At 42.6% G+C, this 24,467-nt stretch overlaps 1 protein-coding gene across 1 annotated transcript in view; it reads right to left on the bottom strand.

The window, feature by feature from the left end:
• Positions 1-485: 485 nt before the first annotated feature.
• Dipk2b (divergent protein kinase domain 2B) overlaps positions 486-24,467 on the bottom strand; it is a 36,224-nt gene continuing 12,242 nt past the window's right edge. Inside the window, exons 3-5 of the mRNA XM_005080539.4 lie at positions 7,005-7,178; positions 3,771-4,059; positions 486-2,666 (exon numbers count right to left, since the gene is read on the bottom strand). Of these exons, the coding sequence (XP_005080596.1) occupies positions 2,326-2,666; positions 3,771-4,059; positions 7,005-7,178 (804 nt within the window). The 3' untranslated portion in view covers positions 486-2,325. The remainder of the gene's footprint in view (positions 2,667-3,770; positions 4,060-7,004; positions 7,179-24,467) is intronic.

Below are 24,467 nucleotides of genomic sequence, written 5' to 3'. Positions count from 1 at the left end.
AAATTGGTTGAGATACTACATCTCGTCAAGCCCTAGTGACTAGGTATGGATATGCCTTAGGATGGGTGTGGCCTGGAGTGAAGCCACTGAGTGACCCAGGCAGCGCCCAAAGGGCTGGCAGTCAGTGCTGCCTGCATTGGAGAGAGAGGTGTCCCTTGTGTCACAGATAGGGAGCAGCAGAGAATCAACAGATGGCAGAGAGTGGGGAGCATGTCCCTCGGAGATAGCACCTAGGAGGGGTCTGTGATCTTCAGTCACGACAACAAGAACATGTCTGTTTTGTCCTCAAAATGCATGAGGAAAGGAACTTTCCAAACTCCCAATCACGCAAAAACTGCTAGCTCGGGAGCCATTTCCAGGCCACTCCAAAGTGTTAGGCCCTGCTTTACAGTTATTTGTCCCCCTTCGGCCTACTCTGCAGATACGCACACACCTACACACAGAGTTTGCTTTAGTTTGTACTAAAAGCAAGTATCCCACTGCCCTGGGGTTACTCGGGTAGTTTTATTCTTTGCTTTCTCCTAGGATTTGATCAAGGAGGACATAAGATATCTTTGTCCTGATTCAGGAGGTATCTAGGGCTGTGCTCCCTTCCGAGAGTCAGCAGCCCCATTCTTTAGTATTCCACGTCATTGGTCTGGAGGAGAGTTCTTCATTTGTTCGCCCTTCTTGCCTGCTCCACAGATAGGTGGTAGAGAGGTAAGAGTAGGGTTATGGTAAATTCCATGTTTAAATTCTCCCAGGGCTTCACTCAAAGTCACTCACAGTCTTTTGTTGAGAGAGGCCAGGACTGGCTTGTGTACAGGAGAGTCTTGGGGACAGTCTTATGTGCATGTGCATCTTTGGAGAGTGTGAAGCTGTAGTTCCTGGGTTCTTGTCGGGAGACTGGCTGGGCGCATGTATTGCAAGCAAGCCAGTGTGCTAATGCAGGTAGGAGTTGTGGCCAGACTTCCTTCTCAACAGTCAGCCAGAGGACATCAGTTTTAAAGCTTCTCAGGCATGACAAGCCACTTCTTGCAGCAGTTTGGCCTGTCAGTCTCATAGTGTGGCTGCCAGGGACAATGTCTGGAGCAGTATAAAGGCAAAATCAAAAGGTCATCCAGTATAACCCACGATGGGGTTCATGCTTAAATGTGATTGAGATTAGAAATTAGAATTGAATAGTTCAAGATGGGAGTCTGAGATTGATAGGGAAGGCAACAGGGGAATGAACTGGTAGGGAGGTCCTCAGCATTATCGCAGCAAATCCCTTCCTCCCTGGGCCTTTGTTTCCCTATGAGTACAGGGAAGCTTGTTAGTTCGGTGTTCTGACCTCCAAGGTGCTGATTTAGAGGTGGAAGAAAGGAGGTAGACTGAACAATCCCCAGGAGTAGAGGCCTAGTAGGGAGGCTAGGCAAAGGCCCAAAAACCCTCTATGATTGCTAAGGAGGCATGCACAGAGGCCCATAGCACATAATTAAACATTTTAAAGGTACAGAATAATCATTGTTGAGGAAAATGCATTCCATTGGTTGACCTTGAAAAAATTTTTTTAAAACAATAACTTGTAAGGCTGCATTTGGATGAAAATCTAGGACTCCTTAGGTCTTGTGCTCGAGCATGTGGTATGGAAAAGAGCAGACCCTGGCCCCAGGCTGCAGCTACAATGAGCAATGGAACCTACTTGGTGCCCCCAGGCTTCTGTGCTCTGAAATCTATCTTTGTGGCTAAGCTGCAGGCACACTGCCACAGCCTGTTCGGGCTAGCCTGAATATACAAGCACAATAAAACAGATCTGTTCATGGAAGATATGGAGCTCCTTTGGTATATGGCTCCATCTTGGTCTGGTAGATAGCCAGACCATCTTTCTTGCATTGCTTACCTTTTGCTGGGTTCAGACTCACAGAGGCAAGGGAGTAGGAATGAGAGCTTAAGTTCCAGTAGCCTAAACCCCTGCCTTCACCCTGTCCTCTACCTATACCAGCCTCCTGACGTATGCTTCTGGAACATGCTTTGTGGATCATGACTGTATTTCTGGGCACTTTACATCTGTTTTCTTAATCTTGTGAGAGCCTGGTAGAGTACAGAGAAAACAGAGGTTCAAAGAAATGGAGCATTCACATCTGAGTCTTCCTATGCTCACCTCCTGACTCTGCCACGGTGTCCTAGCCAGTGGTGTCAAGTATGCAGTGTCAGAGTTTCTTTCACTAGTTTTGAGTGTTTCTTAGGAAAGGAATGTACTTCAATATGCAAAATGGGATTGCTTCTTCCAATTTGGCATTAACTCAATCAGGGACACGGAAGAACTTGTGGATTGCCCCTTTAGGCTAGTCAGGCCTCAGCCACTCAGAATCTGTCATTATACTTGCAGTCTGGGTAGCGGTAGGCAAATCTGGGATCACAGGTTCTCAGCGGTCTCAAGATGTCCTTCAGCCGGCTGGTGGCCCCTAAAACTTCCATGTCTGTGCTAGAATCCTTGCTACACAGGCTGAGAGCAGAGTCTATATCCTCTTGCTCGGGGGAGGGAAACTTTCCCTGGAGAAGTTGAGGCAGCAACTGTTGACACACCAGCACCAGGCTTTGCTTCTCAGGGACAGTGTCACAGGAGGACAGCTGGACCTGGCAGCCAGAAACCAGGCAGCTAAAAATGTCTTCTTTCTCTCCAGTCCTGGCAGCTGCTTGGCTGCCTATAAGAGAGATGGAAAAATATCAGATACTGTACAACCTATTCTTGTAGGGGGGATGGGGGATGAGGGGAAGATGGGAAGGCGGCTGGGGTGGGGCGTTGCCAATTAGAATTGCTGATTGAAGTGGTTTAGTCTCTAAATATTTCCCTATCACCAGAAGATTTAGGGCTCAGGAATACAACAGCCCCTTTGGAGAACAGCATTGAGTAACACTGTCCTACAATTATGCTAAGGTCCAAGTGAGGGAAACCTAATTGTCTCTATCAGAAAGCTTGGCTAGTTTTGTGGAAATTATAATCACATTGTTACTTTCCTGTTACTAATGAATTAGGAAATTGAGGATGGTATTAAGATTTGTTTAATTGCACATTTAGGATAGAAAGTCGGGGAGGAAAATATGTCATCCACAATATGCATTCAGCAGGTGGCAATGGGACCGATGTTTGTGGGATCAACCTTTCTTCTTAAAGGCAAATCAGGAAGTGAAGAAAGCGTTTGTTTTCTCTATTTTTTGCAGTTTTTGTTTGTTTCTTTTTTAAAGAGTGTAAGAAATAGGAAAAATCTTTTGTCCTGTCATTGGGCTCAGCAAATTTGGTCACCTTGAGAAACTGGGGCTTAATGGCCTCTAGAACACTGGCAGAGCCTTTGTAAAGAGCGAGAAACATGACTGTTCATACACCTCATTCAGTTCCTTGTTTTTGTAATTTTAGAACTTTACAGAGTCACTACGTCAACAGTGACTGCAAAGGGTACTAGTGCATCAGGCCAGCAGTTATGTTTCAGATCAAGGCTCAGAGCATCCGAGGAGAAAGGCTCTGAGGGAGAGAGGGGCCTGTGAATGAGATACAGACTGCTCATCAGGGGTTCAAACCACCGTGCACAATGCGCCTTTCAGGCAAGGCCAAGTTCCCTTTCCTTTTGGAAATAAAGATGAAACAGAAATTCAAGTGGGGTTGAGGGGACATTGTTCTATGACCAAACACATTCCCAAAACTTGGATTAGTCTGTGACACACAGAGAGTACAAAGGCCCAGGATGCCTCCTTAGCTTTGGACACCAGGACATCCCCCTTGACAGCTGCTGAGCCCAGCCCATGCTGAGTACCTTCCTGCTTGTCGATGACGCCTAGCGCACTGGCATCCCGGATGAACAGATGCCCATTGTCAAAGATGCCAAACATGTCTGCATCAACATGGGTGAAGTAGAAGAAATAGTTCAAATCATTGCTCCTTAGGGACTCCAGGATCCCAAGGAGTTGGTAGGCAAGGTCAGCGGCTTGCTCTGGAGGTGCATCGTAAAATTCTTGCAGGGGTCTGGTGCTGGTACTGATCAGGAATCTACCGCAGGAGCCCAGGTACTTGGGCAGTGGCCAGCCCTCAGCCCCAGGGAAGATCTGCCAAGCCGGAAGGAGAGGCATTAGACACAGAGAGAAATCTCACAGAGGCAGCTTGCTTCTACCTCTAGCTCACAGCACACACAAATAATCTCACTGCCAGCCTGGATCTCCAAACATGCTGGCAAAACATTTCTCCATCTTTTTATACCTCTTGGAACATGGTAAGGCCCCTGCCCTTCCCCCACTTTTGCAGTGTATTGCCAATGGAAGGACTCAGGAAGGAGGTTGCTCTCATTGGTGTGCGGTGGTTCAGATTTTACACGTTTCTCCAAGTGGGACCTGAGTATGCTAACCAACCTTCAGTGATTTTCAGTGGTACCCATGATTCAGGGAATATCTTTTTTTTAAGTTGTGTCATTTAAAAAATATAATTAGTTTGCACTTTCGAAGATACTATTGCTTAGGATGAAGCAATGGGAAAACTTATAAAAGATCAATTTCGGGGCAACTTAAGGATTAATAACAACAACAACAACAACAATAATAGTAATAGTACATTACAAATAGGGTATGATGTGTGCCTGTAGTTCTAGCTGTTCAGGAGGATGAGGCAGGAGGGTTGAGGCCAGTTTGGTCAACAAAGTTCATGAATAAGTGAATGAACAAAACAGAACAATGAAAGTACCTGGTTCTGTGATAGGACAAGAATAATGCAGGTGACTGTCCCCACTGCTAGGCTGAGCAAATCTGCATGGCTCAGGTGACTACACACTCAAAAATTCTTCTCAACTGTCGGGAAGCTTCCAGATAGACTAACACTGGTCTGGGGAGGGGTATACCAGCCTTTCTCCTTGGAAAAGAATCTCAACTTATGGATTTGGGAGACACAAAGTGAGGAGGGAATCCTAGGTGGATTTTTATTGACAATTTTTAAAAATGTTTTGTTGTGTGTTTTTTTTGCACTTCATAAACAAACTCCACATCTCCATCACTCCCACCCTCCCCTCCTCCTCCAGTTCCTCCTGTGTCCCCCTTCTTTCTCCAAATTTCATGATCTATTCTTTATTATTGCTACACCAAGATGCATATATTTATATACATATCTAATCACACATGTATATACAACCTACTGAATCCATTTAGTGTTACTCATGTGTATATGTCACCAGAGGTGTCCATTTGGAATTGGACAATCTATGTGGGAGTTTGTCCATGGAGAAGACTGATTCTCCCTCTCTCAGTAGCCATTGACTGTCTGTATTCATCTATTAGTAGGACCATGTAGAATATTCCCTGTCCATGTTAGAATCTCAACTGTTGACCTTTGTTTTTTCCAATGGAGCTGTGTCCAGAACTGATGATGAAAACTATAATCACCACTTTCCTCTTTGTTGCCTTCTTAAGAAAACAAAGTAAGTCTGGGTGGTGCATCTTAGTGGAAGACTGCTTATCTGGCACACATAAGGCCCTGAGTCCCATCTACAGCACTGCAGAAAATAAAACAAAAAGTAGACTTCAAGGTTCTCTCTCTCTCTCTCTCTCTCTGTCTCTGTCTCTGTCTCTGTCTCTCTCTCTCTCTCTCTCTCTCTCTCTCTCTCTCTCTCTCTCTCTCTCTCTCTGTTACCTTCTACCCCCTTTAAGTCATGTCATAAAGAATCTTGCTCTTTGTCGCTTTAGTTTCCCCTACCTGGGGCACCTTACATACTATGTGTCTCCAAGGGACAACCTGGAACTACTGACCTTTTTTAAATGTGTAAAGCCACTCCTTGATCCCATACTGCATTCTTTCTGGGTAAAGCCCAGGGTTGAGTGGAGTCTCTCAGCCCCATGGTCTCAGGTCAGATATCTCAGGAGCCAGACCTTGGGATAACCAAGGTGCCAACAAAAGTTAGAATTGTGAGTAAAAGACCTCCAAGAAGACCCCTGAGCATGTAGGGCAAATAGCAGCTCCTTCTCTGCCACTAGTATGTCAAATGCCAAAGACACCGGGCAGGTTTTAGTGGGAAGAGGGCAGTTTCTGATGTCTCTGATGTCTTTGGGTTTAGGTTTCCTGGCTGGCAGTGGTTAAAACACTTGTTTCTGAGCCCCAGTCAGTTACTAACATCGTTCCGGGGGCTTGCAGTGAGAACTAACTGACAATGATAGTAAATCTTCATCACAACACCTGGAATGCCGCAAGAACCAACTAACCAACAGTCTTCACCATGCAGTCAACCATTAGCTTTTTGGCAAATATTTAGAAACTGTCTTTGTTGTGGATCCTTTCTTCTCTACCTGTATTTTTAGATTACAGTATTTTAAAAGATGGTCTCATCATACAGCCTGTACCACCACGATGGACAACTTTTCCTCCCTTTTTCCTCTCCGAGCTCTTCCTCCTCTCTGACCACTCCTCGACATTTTACTCTTCTTTCACCTCCTTCTCCTCCCTTCCTACTTCTGATGTCCTTTCTGTCCATTATGTGACTTAGGTGTCCTTGTCCTGATGATCCTTGGTCTGGGGGAATCCTAGCTCTACAGGTTCTATGTGTGCCTGTTAACATGGTAAGTGTGTCTATCCTTTTGACTAAATTGTGTCTGTCCCCAGGCCCTAGTACATCCTCATTTATTTGACCACTTTTCAATTATGCCATTTCCAGTTTCCTCCTTTCCAAGGTACATATCTGAGTGGCTGTTTTGCCAGTCCCTGAACTTGCTAAAAACTTATTTATCTTAGTGGCAGAGATTAAATTTGCCTCCCTTCACAAAGCCCTTCCTGGATGTCTCGACTTGTAAAGTTGGCTGCTGTTGCCTGCTACCTACATATACAGCCCTGCATTCTCAGACCTCTTTCCTCACTAACTGCCAAGGCTCTCAAGCACTTACCTGATGGTGTAAATGTACTAGCATAGATTTGTGGCCCCAGGACATGAAGCAGAAGGGGAGAAAAATCAACCCAGGGATGGCTCTGAAAGTCCAAGGTGATAACATAACCTGGAGGAATTGTGGGGGTCACTGAGTACCTGAAGGATGATGGGGTGTGCATTCACAGCCAGGGTGTAGAGGAGTCGCAGTTTGTCCCGGTCAGTGAAATGGTCCATGAAGATACTGCCAGCATCAGCCACTTCAGCATAGCGGCGAACCACACGATCCAAGAGTCTTTGCGAAGGGCAGCGCAGGAAGGGACTGGGCAGGCCCTGCAGACAAAAGAGAGACAGAGAGAGACCTAGGATGGGGAGGGTTGCTGGACTCTTGTAAGGGACACAGACATCGGATTGGGAGTCCAGGTGAATGGGGGAGGAGAGATCCATGGGTTGCCGAGGAGGGGGTGGAAACCCCTGGGTGGGGCACAGGGGGTAGAATGATCCTGCTTGTTGGCACAGGAGAGGGCATAGTGGGCCATGTAGGAATTGGGGCACTGGAGGCATGGAGGCCAACCCTGCCTCTTTGAAAGTTTGAGGCTTGCTTTTTCTTTGCTCTTACACAGTAAGAATAGCTTCAAAAGAGAATTAACAGTGCCAGCCACACTGCTGTCCATGTACTTCTAGTGGAAGCTCCCTTCCCCTGGTTGCCTGCTTAGAGAAGGAGGGTAAGGCTGTCTTTGATGTATACAAAATGTCCAATGTAAGGACTCTTCCTAATGGGGCAGTTGGTAAAGTTCGCTCATTACCTAGACCCCCCCCTTGAGGATTTAGATTTGAAGATCCACCTGAGAAAGGTGGTCTTAGGATAGAGCCATGAAGAGAGCAAGAGATGCTGTGGACCAAAGTGATTGGTGACTCATGAAAGAAAATTTAGAGCAAAAATTACAACATTGTTTCGTCTTGGAGCTTAAGGTCCCTAAGCTGCTATACTAAGTTCTAAGTCAGAGATGGTGCTATGATTTGACTTTGACCCTCAAATTTCATGATTGGAACTTTAATTCCCAAAGACATATACTAACAGTACATGTAGGTGGGACCTTTGAGTGGTAATTAGGATTGGATAAAGTCAAGAGGGTAGTCCCAATAATGGCATTAGTGACTAATTTACAAATGGACTTTGGGTGCCCATCCCACAATGAGGGATGCTCTCTCAGCCTGGACTCTTGGGGGAGGGCCTAGGCCCTGTCCTGGATGAAAAGACAGACTATGGACACCCCCCATGGAAGGCCTCACCCTCCCTGGGGAAAGGAGTAGGGATTGGGGGAGGGGAGGAAGGGGTTAGTGGGAAGGTGTGGGAGGAGGGGAGGGAGCTGGGATTGACATGTGAAGCAACCTTGTTTCTAATTTAAATTTAAAAATAAAAAAAGACAAAAAATAAAAAAAGAAGAGGAAGAGAGACCCAAGCTAGCATGTTTGCTCTGTTTCCTCATGTGATGCATCTGCCAGCTCATGATACAGCATGAAAGTCCACACCAGATGCCAGTATCAAATTCTTGGACTTTCCAGCCTCAAAACGCGTTAGTGAAACAAACAGCTATTCTTTAAAAATTGGGGGCAACGGAAAGCAGACTGAGACAGCACCGTCACAAATTCCTTTTCCAGAGAGTGGGTTCCCTGTGTTCATTGTCCTACGGAAACCAAGCAGCTTGAGCAGTTCAGGGAAAGGTGGCTTCACTGAGGCACTGAAGGAAAGGCAGTGGTTAGGGCAGGGAGTCCCAAACCTACCGAAACTTAACCTTTGCCTCGGGAGGGTAGACATTGCCTTTTTCCTCACCTCACAGGAATGAACATTCAAAAATTATTTTTAAGCATTTAGCCTCCTGGGCTCCAGAAAACCACATTATGTTTAAGACAATTTGTGTATTAATCACCCATGATTGTTCTGAGTGACTTTGTGTTTCCAACAGCAAATATTGCTCGGAAGGTGAAGATTTGTCACTGCCGAACACATCTGAATAATTGTTCTGATGGAAATACACTCTGAGAAAGTCTAAGATCAGAAGTATGGCTTTTCACCCCAAGATCAGAGACTGGCTTTTCTCAGTAAGGTCACATCCAACAACTGGCTTTAGAATGTTGAAAGAAATGTCCAACAAATGAAGTTTTACGCCGAGTGAATTAGCTGTTCTCAAGCTCTCCTAACCTCATGGAGAAAACTTTAATTCAAATAAACCTATTTCCAGTTGTACACCTGAATACCCTTTACATGATTTGGCTGTTAATTATGCTTGCAAAACAGAGATGAGGTTAATCATTCACCACAGTTAATCAACGGGCTACCATTAAGACAATGGAATTTAATAATTGTCTCAATTGTCATGGCTAGTTAAACCTTCCCTTTATTCAAAACAGGAAACACCTCTTTTATTTTATCAGGATAAACAACTGTCAGTTCTATGCCTACTCCAATTTTGTTCTTTTAACAAAGTTCCTTTGTGTATTTTTTTTTCTCTGAAGTGCTAACACAACAGGAAGTGTTTTTGGTGTGTCAATCTCCATTCTATAAAGTGTCTTCTAGCATGGTGATGGTTTTGAAGGAACCACATGGATGATTTTAATCATATAGAAATCCAGTAACACCCTTGTCACTTTCAGACAGGTGACTTCCCAGGCAGAGTTCATCTTCCTAGCTTACTGTTACATGTACTAGATGAGGGAGAGGAAGTTGCAAGAAGATGGTCCCTAAATCATTTCAAGTTTTCTGTGAAATCCGTCAGTCAGGGAAGGCTTATGGTAAGTCTCTTTCCTCTTAGTAAGTTGCTCTCTGAAATTATGTCATTGGTGCAAAGTCACCCACAAAGGGAAATGAGCCCATGGAAAGTGTCGAATTTGGAGTTTGTCTTAGAACATCTTAGAGTGGGTCGCATACCCAGGACAGTTGAGTAGGCATTAAAGCCATATTCATTTATCTGAATGACTTGTTAGGACCAGTAAATAATACGGGAGGTATTCCTCAAATCACAGGTTCAGTCTCTCAAAGACCTAGTTTCTATGTAAGACAGGTCCTCTCACTTTTGATGACGTCTTTTCTTAGGCAGAGTTTCTGTTTGTTTAGATTCTTGGTACTTTGCAGAGACTATAAGTTGTTCTCTGAGGAGCAGAGGGGTTGACATTTTGGTCCATTTTGCTGCTGGGAAGGGTTCCCAGAAGAGGAGAAATGAGGAGCTACTTGATGTGTGAAGTTTTACGGGTGGCTTTATCCTTTTTTTTCTGCCTCTACGAAAGCCTTCCAACATATTTCTGTCTCACCTCTCCAAACTGACTGCCTCTTTCTCTTTAGTCACCCTTGTACTCCATTTACCTGAGGAGGGATTTCTGCTTGGATGGGTACACAACCTTCACCCCAAGCTTGGATTTCACAGACCTCCAGAATGCAGAACAATGAGATAGTTACAAGCACATCCTTTACAGTCAAGCTGGCAGGGTTCAAGCCCTGTAATCCCAGCACTGGGGAGGCTAAATTAGGAAGACCAAGTTCCAGGCCAGCCTGGGTTGCAGAATGAGGTCCTGTTTTAAAAAACACCACCACCAAACAAATGGTGTCTTAGCATATTTGCCTTGTCATGTAGGTGACCATCTTAGCTCAACATCCTATTCTGTCATGCTTGGTGTCTGTGTAGCCATAGTCCTAGTCAGGCCCTTCCCTCTTGTTGGCAAGTCATTGGTATCCAGAATCTCACTTGGTTGTGCCTACTGGGTTGTTGACATCTTGGACTACCTGGCAGATAGAAGGCCTAGCTGGCTTTCTTCTGCTGGGACCTCGTCTTTCTTTCCTCCCACCTCCTGTTCTGTCCTGCAACTTCTTCTAACCCAGTGCTGCTGAGGCTTTGCCACTGAAGCATTTGTGGGTTGCTCAGAGATTTTCACTCTGGCAGATGAAATCATCACTGTGGCCGGCAAAGCAGCTGACGGCTGGGGCAGGCAGGGCAGCTGATGCAGAGTGAAACATTACTTAATGATCTGTCACTGTGATTCAGGTATGCTAAAGTGGATCATAATTCTCCACTGGGCCATTTCTTTCTATGGGCTACTGATTTTCTCTTTTCTGCTTTTTTCTAATGAAAAAAAATAGGAAGCTAAGCATGACTGACAACTCTGGTCCAGGAGGCTCTGAGAATTCTGATCATCAGAAAAACACTCTTATTGGCCTAAGAATGGGGGATACTGCTAGGCTTTTTCTTCACTCCTCCTTGAGCTCTTCAGGTGATATTGGACCACATGTATCAGGCGGGGTTCAAATATAGAGGAGGAATCATGGGATGTTTCTTTTTGGGGCTGGGGATGGAACTCAGAGCCCTGAAACTCCTAAGCAAGTGCTCTCTTTCTGAGCTATAGACCCAGACACCGTGGCTTCCTTCCATTTTCTCTATTAACCCTATGTTCCCTCTCGTTACTATCCCCACTCTTGTGCATCCTGGGAGGCTTCATAGGGTACCATCTACTATCTTTTTTATGATGGAAAGAAGGGCTATGGGCAGAAAAAAGTAAGCAGTTTCTGGGGCATGAGATAGTAGTCCCAGAAGCAATGGAGAGAGAGGCCACAGAGCCAAGAATAGTCCAAACTAGGCTCCCCTACCCACTGGAAGGAAGTGTTATCAGTCCAAACTCACTGTGATTGTCTCTAGGCTCAACTCCAGCCAGTGCATTTAAGATACAATCAGAAAGAAATGGGAGAGTCTTCTTCCAACCCAAACATACCACTCCAATCATGCACATACATTAGGAAAAAGCTCACACTGAGAGTTCAGCTAGTCATTCATTCAAAAAACTTTCTCAAAATTTATGTACAGTGTCTTATATAAAGTAGGGGTCATGAACATAAGAAGGTCCCTACCTCTAGGGAATTGGTACTCTTGTGAGCCAGGGTACAACATCTGCCACAACATTTACTGTGGGACAGAATGTGACAAATGCTACAGGAAAGCAGAGCAATAGGGGAATCCGGACAGGCTTCACAGGCTTCACAGAAGTGGTGATATACGCCTGGCCTTGAAGACTGAGATGGATTTGAGTAGGTGGGTATCTCATGTCAATGCATTTCAGGTTGAAGGGTCAGAATTGAACAGAGAACAGAGGAATATAAGGAGTAGAGTTGAAGGCTATCTCTTGCCTGGATGACGTAGACATGGAGTCACCCAGAAGACTGGAAAAGCAAGCTGCAAACAAACAGTCACTTGAATGTTATATTTAAGACTTTAGATTTTTTGTTAATGTACATAATCTTAGAGGCAAAGGTTATGGCTCATGAAGATGTTATGAGCATACTCTAAAACTTCTAGTTGGTGGAGAAGGTGGCAAGATGGTTCAACACTTGCCGGGTTTGATGCCTGGGACCCACATGGTAGAAGTTGTCCTCTGACTTCCAAATAAGATCACACACACACACACACACACACACACACACACACACACACACACACACACACACACACACACACACACACACACCCTTCTAGTGCAAAAACACCCATGTCCTTGTGGTCAGTAGTTCTTCTACATTAACATAATGAAGCAACAGAGAGTAAGCAGTGTTTGAAGCTGCAATTTCTGGAGTCAGCAGAAAGGTCTGTGTTCAAATCCAAGTTCTGAAATTTCTAGCTGTCTAAGCTTTGAACATATGTCTTAGTTTGCCATCTATAAAATGGGAGCAAGAATGTCTCAGGTGTCAAAGATCAACTGTCCTCAATGTGGATGTAGTGGGCCTGGCCCACTTCATAGTCTGTGGTAGTTTTGAAAAGGAAATGTGCCCCAAGGACATAACAAGATTAAAAAAAAGTCTTTGCACTAACATGTTCTTCATAGTATATTTTGACAAGTGAAAAAATAAACAAGCAATAACAGCATTCAGCAATAGCAAACTAAATTGCGTTGTATCAACATGATGAAATGCTGCTTAGTGTTCTAATAGCAAGAGGACTAGGATGTGGTATGCGATTGAGCCATAGGGAAACATTACATATAGAACTCATCTGCAGCCAAGTTAAATATAACTAGAAAAAAATCTAGAAGGAAGAACTCCAATATGTTCACAGTTGTTGCCTCCATTATCAGTGATTTTCACACCAAATTCCTAATGTTTTGTTTCATTGTTTATGGTGCTGGGTATAAAACTCAGGGCTTTCTTTGCACATGTTAAGCAAGCACTCTGCAACTGATCTACATCTCCAACCTTGAGTTTTACAAATATATAGAGAATATGATTTTTTGTTCTTTTTTTCAGGACAGAATTTTTCTGTGTAACAGCCCTAGCTGTCCTGGAACTCATTCTGTAGACAAGGATGGCCTCAAATTCAGAGATCCACCTGTCTCTGCCTTATGAGTGTTGGATTAAAGACATGAACTGCTATGTTGGATGAGACTATGGATTTTTATAACGAGTAGTTTTTCCTCAGTATCCATGGGGGATTAGTGCCAGGACTACCCTATATGTATAACAAGCCTCCTGTGCAAAATGGCAAAGCATTTACATAAAACCTGGGCTTTACATCCTTCTGTAGATGCTAAACCATTTCTAGTTTGAATTGAAAATGCTCCCCACAGTCTCATGTTTTGAACATTGGTTCCCAAGGTGGTGGTACTTACTATACTGGGGGACTGTGACACTTTTAATAGGTGAGACCTAGCTGGTAGGTGACTATGAGTAGGTCATTGAAGGTTATAGTGCGTTTCCTGGTTCCAGTCCCAGACTGTGTACTTCTTAGCCTGTCATTCTACTTCCCAGTGAACAGAGGCTGAGGGTGCTGTGTAGGAGGATCGTTTGCTTGGAAAATCTTCTTCATACTGGCAGGTCTATGCAGAAATAAAGATTTATAAGAAGCTACTCATAATACACATATCTGATAAATAAATTGTATTCAGAACATAAATATAATTTGTGAGAATAAATAATAAACACAGAAAACGTCACAAAATGGACAAGTACCTTATCAAAGATCAAAAAAGCCAATAAATACACGAAAACAGGCCCTTTAGCATGCTATCAAAAAGTGCAAGTGAGACCATGTGAGATACTGCTAGACACCCACTGAAATACCTGAAGTTCAAAATTAACAATAGTGATCTGATGAAGACAGGAAAGAGAAGTCAGTATCTTCTCTTCCATTGCATATAGGTAGAAGCATATGCATACTGCATATAGGAAAACTGACTGGCAGTCCCTTCAGACTCTGTCCATATATATGTATGGCCTGGGAAATTCACTTTGTCGTGCTTAAGCTCAACTGTAGGCACATATAAGATTATTGACATCAGTCATTCTGAATGAGATAACCCAGATCAAGAAAGACGAACAAGGTATGTTCTCACTTATAAGTGGATATTAGCTGTAAAATAAAGGATAGGCATGCTACAATCCACAGCCCCAGAGAGGCTAGGTAGCAATGAAAGTTCATGGCTGGGGAGGAGGGTATCCAGATCTCCCTGGGAAGGGGAAGTAGAAGAGATTTTGTGAGTGGACTGAGGGGTGGTTGCTATGGGAACATGAACCATCAGGTTAGGGGATGTAAGGGAAGAGTACTGAAAGAGGCTAGTGGAAATGGGGGACATTTCTGGGTCAGGTAAAAATCTGGTGCAGGAATCTGCAAGGATGACCCTAGTTAAGACTTCTAGCAATGGCAGTTAAGTATCCTGATCTGACCATCATCTATAACCAGATTGGTGCCTGGCCCAATTGTCATCAGAGAGGATTCATCCCACAACCGATAGAAATAGATGCAGACTCACAGCCAAACATTAGGCAGAATTCTGGGAATCCTGCAGAAGAGGGGGAGAAAGGATTGTAGAAGCCAGAGGGGTCAAGGACACCACAAGAAAACTCACAGAATCAGCTAACCTGGGCTCATAGGTACTCACAGAAACTGAACCAACAGGAAGATAGCCTACATGGACTTACCTAGACACTCTGCATATGCTACAGTGGTGTAGCTTGGTCCTTTTGTGGGACTCCTAACAGTAGGAATAGCAGCAGGTTTTTGGAACTCTAATACTTATCCTAGGTTTCTTTGCTAACCTTAATTCATGGGGAGGTGCTTAATCTTACTGTAAGTTGATATACCATGCTTTGTTGACCAGCCCTTTCCTAAACAGAAACAGAGGAGTGGATTGGAGGGTGGGAACAGAAGGGGAATAGGGGAGAGGGACTGGGAGGGGAGGAAGGAGGAGAAATTGCAGTCAGAATATAAATACATTAAAATGTTGACATCAATTTCAGTTGACAATAGCCCAAGTAAATGCAACTAAAAAATTCACCAATAGCAGAATATGCAACTTGTATTATCAAAAATAGATTATTATACTTCTAGAAAAAGAAAACGAACCATTGATTCATATAATAGCATGGATACATACCATGACTTGATAATATTCTAATATTCTAGTACTGTATTATTCCATTTAAATAAAGTTCAAAACAGGCAAAATAATCCTAGGTGGTTCAGCCCAGAATAGTGACTACTTTTAGGAGGAGATAGGATGCGCTACTGTTTCTGTTGAGCCAAAATTGCGAAATTGCCTGGGATATTGCACTTTCATTGCTAAAATTAAGTAGTTCTGAGGGAATTGGGATGGTTTGTCATCCTAGGAAGGGCCTGTTTTTGGAAAGGGACATGAAAAGGTCTTCTGAGGGGCCAGAAACATCCAGGATCTTACTGTGAGTGGTGTCTCTGAGTGAACCCACATGTTAGATTTTACCCAATATACTTAAGATTTGTGTACTTAGGTATGTAATTTACACTTTAATCAGAAGTCTTTAAAAATAGCTATTTGACCTGAGCATGGTGACACATGCCTGAAATCCCAGCTCTCAGGAGGCTGAAGTAGGAAGATCATGATAAGGTAGCCTGAGATAAATAGCCTTGTCTTAACAAAATGAAACAAAGCCAAGCCAACCAACCACCTGAACAACCAACCAACCAACCAACCAACCAACCAAACAAACAAACAAGCAAATCCAAAACAAAACAATCCTAGTACCTTGCATTGTACAGAGGTTAACAAAAATTAGCAAAGTCTTGTTGAATAGGGTCATGGGAAGAATACTGTTGGTGAACAAACAGAAGGTTCTGTTTTTGTTTAATGTCTGACTGTCTTCTTTGCCAGATGATAAGACTTTGATCTGAAAAGGGTGGAACAAAGTACAGTGAGCAGGAATAGAAAGCCAGCTGCACCAAGCAAACTTGTATTATTTTGAACAAGTTCCCTGTCACAGAGACCCACAGGGACTTTGCAAACAGTATTTCTGAACCGTGGGCAGTGGATCCAGATAACAGAAAAGACTCAATGTTGATATTCTGAAGGAGCAAGGGGTGGATTAGAGAAATCAGTGACTGATGGGCTCATCTGGCATCATGGTAAACATTCTAAAATATATTTTTAATGGGATGATTTAGAAACTTTTGGAAGGAGATGATATTATGGAGCCACTGAGAATTTTGTTAATCAAATATTTCCTGTCTTACTTTCTTCTTTGACCTGGTGGTTTTATTTTTCTTTTAAATTTCAGAAATGAAATTGACTTAGTGAGATACTCGGCAGTGATTCTTAGTATAACACTGAAGATTCTGGCTGCAACAAAATGAAGATAATTGGCTAACTGGGTTTGCCTAAAAACTAATTTCCATGGACAACAGGCTTTCTCTTTGGCTCTGTCCTGTGTAAAATCTTATTAATTGAAGATGATGTGTACTTGGGATGATAGTAGTATGAGAAAAAATCAGAATCAGGAAGCTGGAGGCATGGCTCAGCAGTTAAGGGCACTGGATGCTTTTGCAGAGGACCCAGGTTCAGTTCCCAGTAATCATATGGTGGCTCATAACCATATGGATTTGAGGGAATCAAAAACTTGCCTCTGGTTTCTCTAGGCACCAGCATGCATGTAGCACACATAAATGAAGGCAACAAATATACTCACAAACATAAAATAAAAATAAATAAATTATTCTTTTTTTGAATCAGGATTAAGCTTATAGAATAGAATAATGTATTTAATCTAGGATAGTATTTACTGGGATAAATGAAATGTTCTGTTCTTATAAACTAAAATCTAGCCACAGAGTTTTTAGTGGATATAAAGATTAATACACTTCATTATGAGGGCAGTGGGCAGATAGGAAATAGAACTGGGAATGTTTAGACTAGAGATGCAACAATTTAGGAGGAAGGTTTTAGGGGAACTGAGTAGAAATGATTTATGTGCATGAACATTTTAAGAAGATAGATTGACAGTGAATTTTTAGGGGATTTCTTCCATCCCAAGAAAACATAGCTTTTTCTAAAAGAATGTGTTGCTTGTCATTGTGTGGTAAAGTAGACCACCTTTTTTGTTGTTGTTTTTACCTCAGTTTCTTTAATTGTCACGTTTCAAGTTCATTTCAAGAATCTATGACATGTGCATGAAAAATACAGCTGATCCTTATTCCTGCAACTATGCCCTCCCCAGTGTGATGGACTGTATCACTGAAAACTGTGCTCCCAAAATAAACCTGTCCTTCCTCTCTCAGAAAATTTAATTAATTAACCAGTGCGTGCGTGTGTGCATGCTGAGTGTATGCCGTGTATGTGTGTGTGTGTGTGTGTGTGTGTGTGCTCGCACACGTGTGTTTGATGGGAGCACATGACACAGCACTTACATGGAGGTCAGAGGATACCCAGTGGGAGTCAGTTCTTTCCCAGCATGTGGATCCCTGGGATTGAATTCAAGTTGTTTGGCTTTGTGGCAGATACTTTTACCCACCGATCCACCCTACTGCCTCAGAAATCTATTTTGATCTTGCTCGGTGGTGTTGTCATATATAGACTGAGAGTAAATTTACTTCTCAACAGACAGAAAAGGTTTAGGAATCATGCCTTCCACAGAAGTCTAGATATTTCAAGAGGAGAGTTAACATAGTTGGAAATATTATGTCTATTGTAAGTGGCCCTGATTTCAGATGAACTAGCATGTACTTTGTATCTTTTTGTATTATTCTCCCACATGAGGGACCAAACTCTTTTGACAGCTGCCCAATACAACACTGCACTGATTTCTGATTTTCCCCTGAATGGTGATTTGGCAAAGATTAATAAACCATATACATAGTGGTAATATGGAATTTTCCTCATTGTTACTTTCTCCATATTACAATTGCAGTGCTTTGCTCTGTGATCTAAAGATAATGCTGTTAAATCCCTCGAGGTTTTCTTTATCTTTTCTGTCTGATGTTACTGCATTTTGATTAGAGAAAATGGTCTTTAATATTTCTAGTTCCAAAAATGTATTCAGAGGTTTTATGGCTTAATGAACACTTTTAAAGCATAATATATAAGCTGGTTACATAATCTTTTATTCCATGTAACTTTCTTTAGAAAATATATATAGAAAGTATTCTATAATTATAATGTTTAGTCTCTGCTTCCCTTGCATTATGTGAGCACACATATAGACACAGCCAGTCCGGAGGCCTGTGAGTCAAGCCACATCTACAGGAAAAGCATCTGTTTCCTACCTGCAGGTAGTTTGCTCTATGCTGTTCTGTGCCTGAGAAAAACCACAGATAGCACCAGTTCTAAATAAAGTAATTCTAAATGAGCCATGTCTCTCCACGTATCCAAAGAAGCCCGAAAAATTTTAATTTGCAAGTTAGTCACAGTAAAAGCTTGATGATAACTAATACTAAAATACATTAATTGTGGGGCTAGGGAGTTGGCTCAGTTCTTAAAACACTTTCTGTACAAGTGTGAGGGCCTGAGTTTGGATCCCCAGTGTCTGTATAAAATCTGTGGATGGTGGCATATAGCTGTAACCAGAGAGTTGGGGAGTGGAGACAGGTGGCCCCTGGGCATTCCCTGGCCAGTCAGTCTAGCCAAAGTGGTAAGTTCTAGGTTCAATAAGAAACTTTGTCTCACCAAAAAGAAAACATAGAGACATGTTTTAGGGACATCCTGATGCCATTTAAATAAAATATAATAATTATAGCAACATACTATAATAAGACTTATTTCAAAGCTCTGAATTACCTGTTTCTGGAATTTCCTATTTAGTGTTTTTGAACAGTGGTCGACGGTGGGTAATGGGAACTCTGTCAAATGGAATTGCAAATAAAGGGATGGACTACTGTATATCAAAACAAGGAGTGAGAGCTCAAAGGAAGGACTTCATAGCAAAACCGGAGGATGACTTGATGTCTTCCTAGGGGACTTGACTCAGTAATGTGGAAATGCTGAGAAAGTTCAAAGCTCTGGGAAAACATGATCATAGTCTGTCTTGGCTGCCCAGACTTCAGTTCTCCTTCAGCTGCGGGCCTCCTCTCTTCTGCATTTGAATACCACATGGGCAGGCCTGTGACCTGTCTTATGTTTACTTTTAGCCTAGTCTTCCCTTGCCTCCTGTTTTCTTCTTAAACTTGGTTGTGTTAAGCCTGGTAAAGCCTCTCAGCATGTGTTGCTTTGTTTTTGTTTATGAGGTCTGTGAAGAAGTATTTAGGAGGCTGAGTTACTTGTCCCTTTTGCACAACACAAAGAGAGCCTGTCTTAATTTTTTTCACTTTTGTTTTGCTGTTGTTGTTTTGTTTTTTTGAGACAGGGTTTCTCTGTGTAACAGGCCTGGCTATCTTGGAACTCACCAACCCCTCCCAGCTTTACTATATTTCTATTCTGGGATAAGACACTATAACAAAGGCAACTTGCTTGATTTGGGCTTATGATTTTAGAGAGTTAAAGTCCTTGATGGTGGAGCAAACACATTGGCAGGAAGAGCTGAGAGTGCACATCTGCAAGAAGGAGGCAAAGAGAGAGAGAGGGCGAGAGTGATGGCTATAGAGAGAAAGAGAGACAGAGAGAGGGGACTGGAAGAGCAGGAGTCTCAGTGAAACACCTCCTCCAACAAGCCTCCCAAACTTTGTCAAACAGGTTCTACCAGCAAACTTAGGAGTCTCCGGGGTCATTTTCATTCAAACCGTCATACAGGGTCTCAGTTCTGTTCCAAATGACTTCTTTGTCTCAAATGTGAGTGGCTAAGCCTCACTGATTCTAACACCAAGCAGATCCCATTATTTAAAATCGTAGTTGTTTCAACTCTCAGCAATTCCACAGCTGGCAGGGGAAATCACATTGTGGAGACACATGCACCCCATAGCACCTCTCCATTGCACCTTCAAACTTCTGTGGGCAACAAGTACAGCGATTACTTTTCAAGGGTCCCCAGAGGCAAGGTTTCATGCGGCCTCTGATGAGGCTCTGATGTGAAAGGCTTTAGCATAGGGTATACATGAAACAAAATTGTCCTGTGTGGTACTGCTGGCAAGACCCTTTTGGTTGTTTGACTTTTCTTGTCCACTAACAGTCATTCCCTTTGTTTGCTTCTGACATAGTGTCTCACTATATAGCCCAGGCTGGCTCTCCACCTGCCTCAGTCTCCCAAATGCTGGGATCACAGATGTGCCCCTATTGTGCTGGGCTATCATTTCAGTTTTGACTCCATTGCTAGACATGTGTGAAAATGAAACAGCCATCAGTAAGCTATTTTTATTTTTCAGCATCAGTATAGTCATGCTAATATTTAAACAAAGAAACAAGCAAACAAAAACCCGTTGAAATGTTTGGAAGGGTCCTAGACCCACTGGCTTGTGAGGAATTAAAAATTTATATTCTGAAAAGCAGCGGTGAATCTCATATAAAATTTCATCTTCATGAGAGAACTTTGTCATTCCCTGATTAGTGTCACAATGCAAACGGTGCAGTCTGTTACCAGACAGGGGTGTCATCTAGAGTTCGGGGACCTGGTTCCCTCCCAGTGTCCTTCCAGTTCCTGTAAACGCCCCTTAGATATTCTTGAGCTAAATTTAAGCAAAAATGAATTTACCTGGTTCAGCAGCTACATATAAGCATATGTTTTGATTAAATGATTAAACCATGTTTTGGTGAATTTGCTTATTTCACCGATTTTATATATTCAAAGAAATAATGGAAACTAGGAAGTAAAATTGCCAGCCGTTTTGGTTTAAACAAAGCTGTTGAAAGACTCTTTATTGCCATCTAGTGGTCAAAAAGCTCCTCGTCTATCTAGCCCATTCTCCTTGGAGATGGTATTTAGGACTATGTCCCAGGCAGATTAGGTGGTTCTTGAGGGAATGGAAGGCAGACACAGTGGAGGAGGGTATGTGTTTTTCCCTCTCCAACCCTTGGCTGGCTGGGGTACTTTCTCCTTTGCACTTGGCATAACAACAGAGAAAGCATTCTTTGTAGTTTTACAAACAAGTATATCGTGAAAAACAGCGTGGTGTTCTTGGCTGCACTGCTGTTCGGGGACTAACAATTTAGGCTGTGGGATATTTCCATCAGAACAATATAGACAAGTCAGGGTTTAATTACTGTAAGTGCCGGGCACATACAGTCACACATGCCCTGGATTTTCAACTTCCTCCTGATTCTTGGTCCTGCCACCATCTTTGGCAGCTCCAGCTGTAAATACTCGTGGCTCCAGCGAGTATCCTTATAGCAGAGCTGTTCTTGGCCCTGCAGGAGGGGAGCCCCAGACTCCAGACTCTGCCTTGGATCGTGACCACTGGGCCTTTAATCCATGCTGACATTATTAATAAATAAGACACAGTGTACAGATCTAAGGCCCAACGGCCATCGGGATCACTCCTTGGCTCAGTTCACCTCCATTGCTGCAATTTTTCCTTCCCTGTCCCTCTGCTTTGCCAGGCCTCTGAAGAAGGCTTGTTAGTTTATTGTGGCCCTTTTCTACCTTCAGCAAACATGTCAACATGCACACATGTACACACTCTCTCTCTAACACACGCACACACGCACCCACGCATGCACGCGTGTGAGCGCACGCACGCGCGCACGCACACACACACACACACACACACACACACACACAAAGGGATCACTGTTTCTTGAGGAAATGGGGGTTGGGTGCGCAGCTTAAGTTAAACACCGACAGAATGCCAGGGCTGGCTTGGCAGGTAGGCTGAGCTGGCTCTGGCTTATCTGGCGTAATTTGAAAGATGCGGGTACATCTCCTTCTAACCCATTCCATAATAGCTCCGCATTTGGTCCATAAAACTTCCACATAAGTATAAACAGGATTTCCCAACCAGAAATAAGGACTTATGGATTGTCGCAAAACAGGGCAGAGATGTTCAGCCAAATCTAGGATGAATGGTCGCTCAGAGATCTCAGATCATTCTGGATGAGGTCAGGGACATAGGCTGCTTGCTTAAAATGCTTTTAAGAAGGATTTTGGGCCTATATATTGCTTATAGGAGAAGAATGGATGGGTATGTGGTTGGGTTTATGATCCTCTACAATACTTTATCATTTAAAGAAAATGTTGGAGCATTTATGTAGAGTCTAGGCTCATCTACTGCAACATTTGAATCATCTCTAGATGACTTACAATAACCCAAATCATATACAAATAGTTATGCTATACTGCTTATGGAAAGACAAAAAGGAAAAAAGTATGCTTATAGTTAATGCAGATTTTTTATTTTAGATTGTGTTTAGGTGGTTTCTCACTATGGCACATAGACTGGTTTAGAATTCCTGAGTTTCAGGGATCCTTGTGCCTCAGCCTCCAAAGTAGTTATGAGTACAAGTGAGCACCACAATTTTTTTTACATCTGTGATTGGTAGAATCCACAGACATGGAGTCCATTAATAATGAAGATTGGCAGTACTAGGAACATCTGAGACAGTTAACAAGATGCTATTGTTATTGTTATGCCAGAGAATTTTACTATTGGCTTTGTACTCAAATTGTTTCCTGGAGTGCTGATAGTGATACTCTGGCTGTTATCATTTTGACCTAGGAGATTAGCTGTCCATCACATGGCTCTAAAAGAATGGAGTCACAAAATAGGCTAGTATTTTAATGACTCCTTCTTCCTTTTTTATTGGAATACGTTCAGTGTATCTAGGACTGAGTTTAACAAGGACATATTCATACCCTGACACAATGTTGTTTGATCATGCTTGTCCCCATCATACTTGCATTTATTACTGAGCTAAAGTTCACATAACATTAAAGAAGTTCACAGCCAGGTGTGGTGGCCCCCACCTTTAATACCAGCTCTTGGGAGGCAGAGGCAGGCAGATCTCTGTGAGTTAATGGCCAGTCTGATCTACAAATCAAGTTTCAGGACAGCTAAGGCTGCTACACAGAGAAACCCTGTCTTGAAAAATCACATACATAGAAAAAACAGTTCGCATAACATGAAGGTCAACACTGTAGCTATTGATTTTTTTTGATAAAAGGTCTCACTATATAAGGCAGACTGGTTTCATACTTGCCAGCCTCCTGCCTTATCTTCCCAAGTGCTGGAACTACAGGCATGAACCACAATGCCTGTTCACTTTAGTAATTTTAAACTATACAATTTGATGGGTTTTAAGTATATTCACAAAGCTATGAAAACATCAATACCTTGTTCTAGAATCTATTCATTCCCAAAAGGAACTTCATCCCAACAATATTCACTATGAATTCTCTCCTATTCTTAGATCTTGTCAACCACTAATTTTCTTTTTGTCTCTGTTCATTTGTCTCTGAGCCCATTTCCTATAAATAGAATCACACCTGCCCTATGGTGTCTGCCTTATTTTATGGAGCATGTTTTCAAGGTTTATCTGTATGGTGGTGTGAATTGGTACTTTTTACCTTGTTAAGGTTGATAAATAAATAGTTTATGATTTGGATACAACACATTTTATTTAGCCATCCATCACTTAATTAACATTTGGGCTGTTCCCACCATTTGGCTATGATAAGTAGCACTGTTTTGAAGACTGTTTTAAAGTCTGGTTTTCAGTTCACCTGGGTTAGTCTCAGTGAGGGATTTTCCCCTCCAGTGTTAGTGGAGAAGGATCTATTTGGAACTTTTAAGTTTTGTTAAAGCAAAGAACAGGCCTGTGGGTGAAAGCCAGATGAGTCCTGGCAGTAGGAAAGAGCAGCAAAATTCAAGGGCAAAGGGCCTAAAAAATGTGACAAGAAAGGGAGAAGAAACTGCCAGAAAAGAATGCTGAGGATTTGATCTTTGTGAATAGAAAAAACAATGGGGTTTGTCCTGAATTTAGAAAATAGTTGTTGATGCTTTTTTTTAGAGAAGGAGAAAGTCTAGAGGGGATGGAAAGATGGCTTACGGGAGGGCCAAGAAAAAGTGAAAATAGTTATGGTTTAGGCTGTCTTATTGAATGTTAGTAAGAGATGTTGTTTGGGTAGAAAGAAGGGAAACTTGTAAGCTACATGTCAAATACAAAATAAAAAGACAGATGGAGAAGAATTTTGCATAACAAATAAAAGAAAGGGGCTCACTTATTACCAAAATGCCACATACATTTCTATAGAAATGGGCTTTTTCTGAAGCATCTCCTGTCTCTAAGCATAGTAGGATGAAGGAATCAGGCAGAACAAGAAACATGCACTGACATTTTGAAACAAGAAAATCCAAGCCCAGCCTAGCACTTGGTGACAGTATACATCAGGTCTGTCTGTGAAGTAAACACAGCAGAGGCACACAAGTCAGAGAATGTCAGAGCCGGGAGGGTGTTCGAGCTTATGCAGAAACCCTCCTCCTATCT

Source organism: Mesocricetus auratus, unplaced genomic scaffold, assembly GCF_017639785.1.
Source record: "Mesocricetus auratus isolate SY011 unplaced genomic scaffold, BCM_Maur_2.0 Super-Scaffold_100033, whole genome shotgun sequence".
Taxonomy (NCBI): domain Eukaryota; kingdom Metazoa; phylum Chordata; class Mammalia; order Rodentia; family Cricetidae; genus Mesocricetus; species Mesocricetus auratus.
This window is presented reverse-complemented; position numbering and strand designations above follow the sequence as displayed.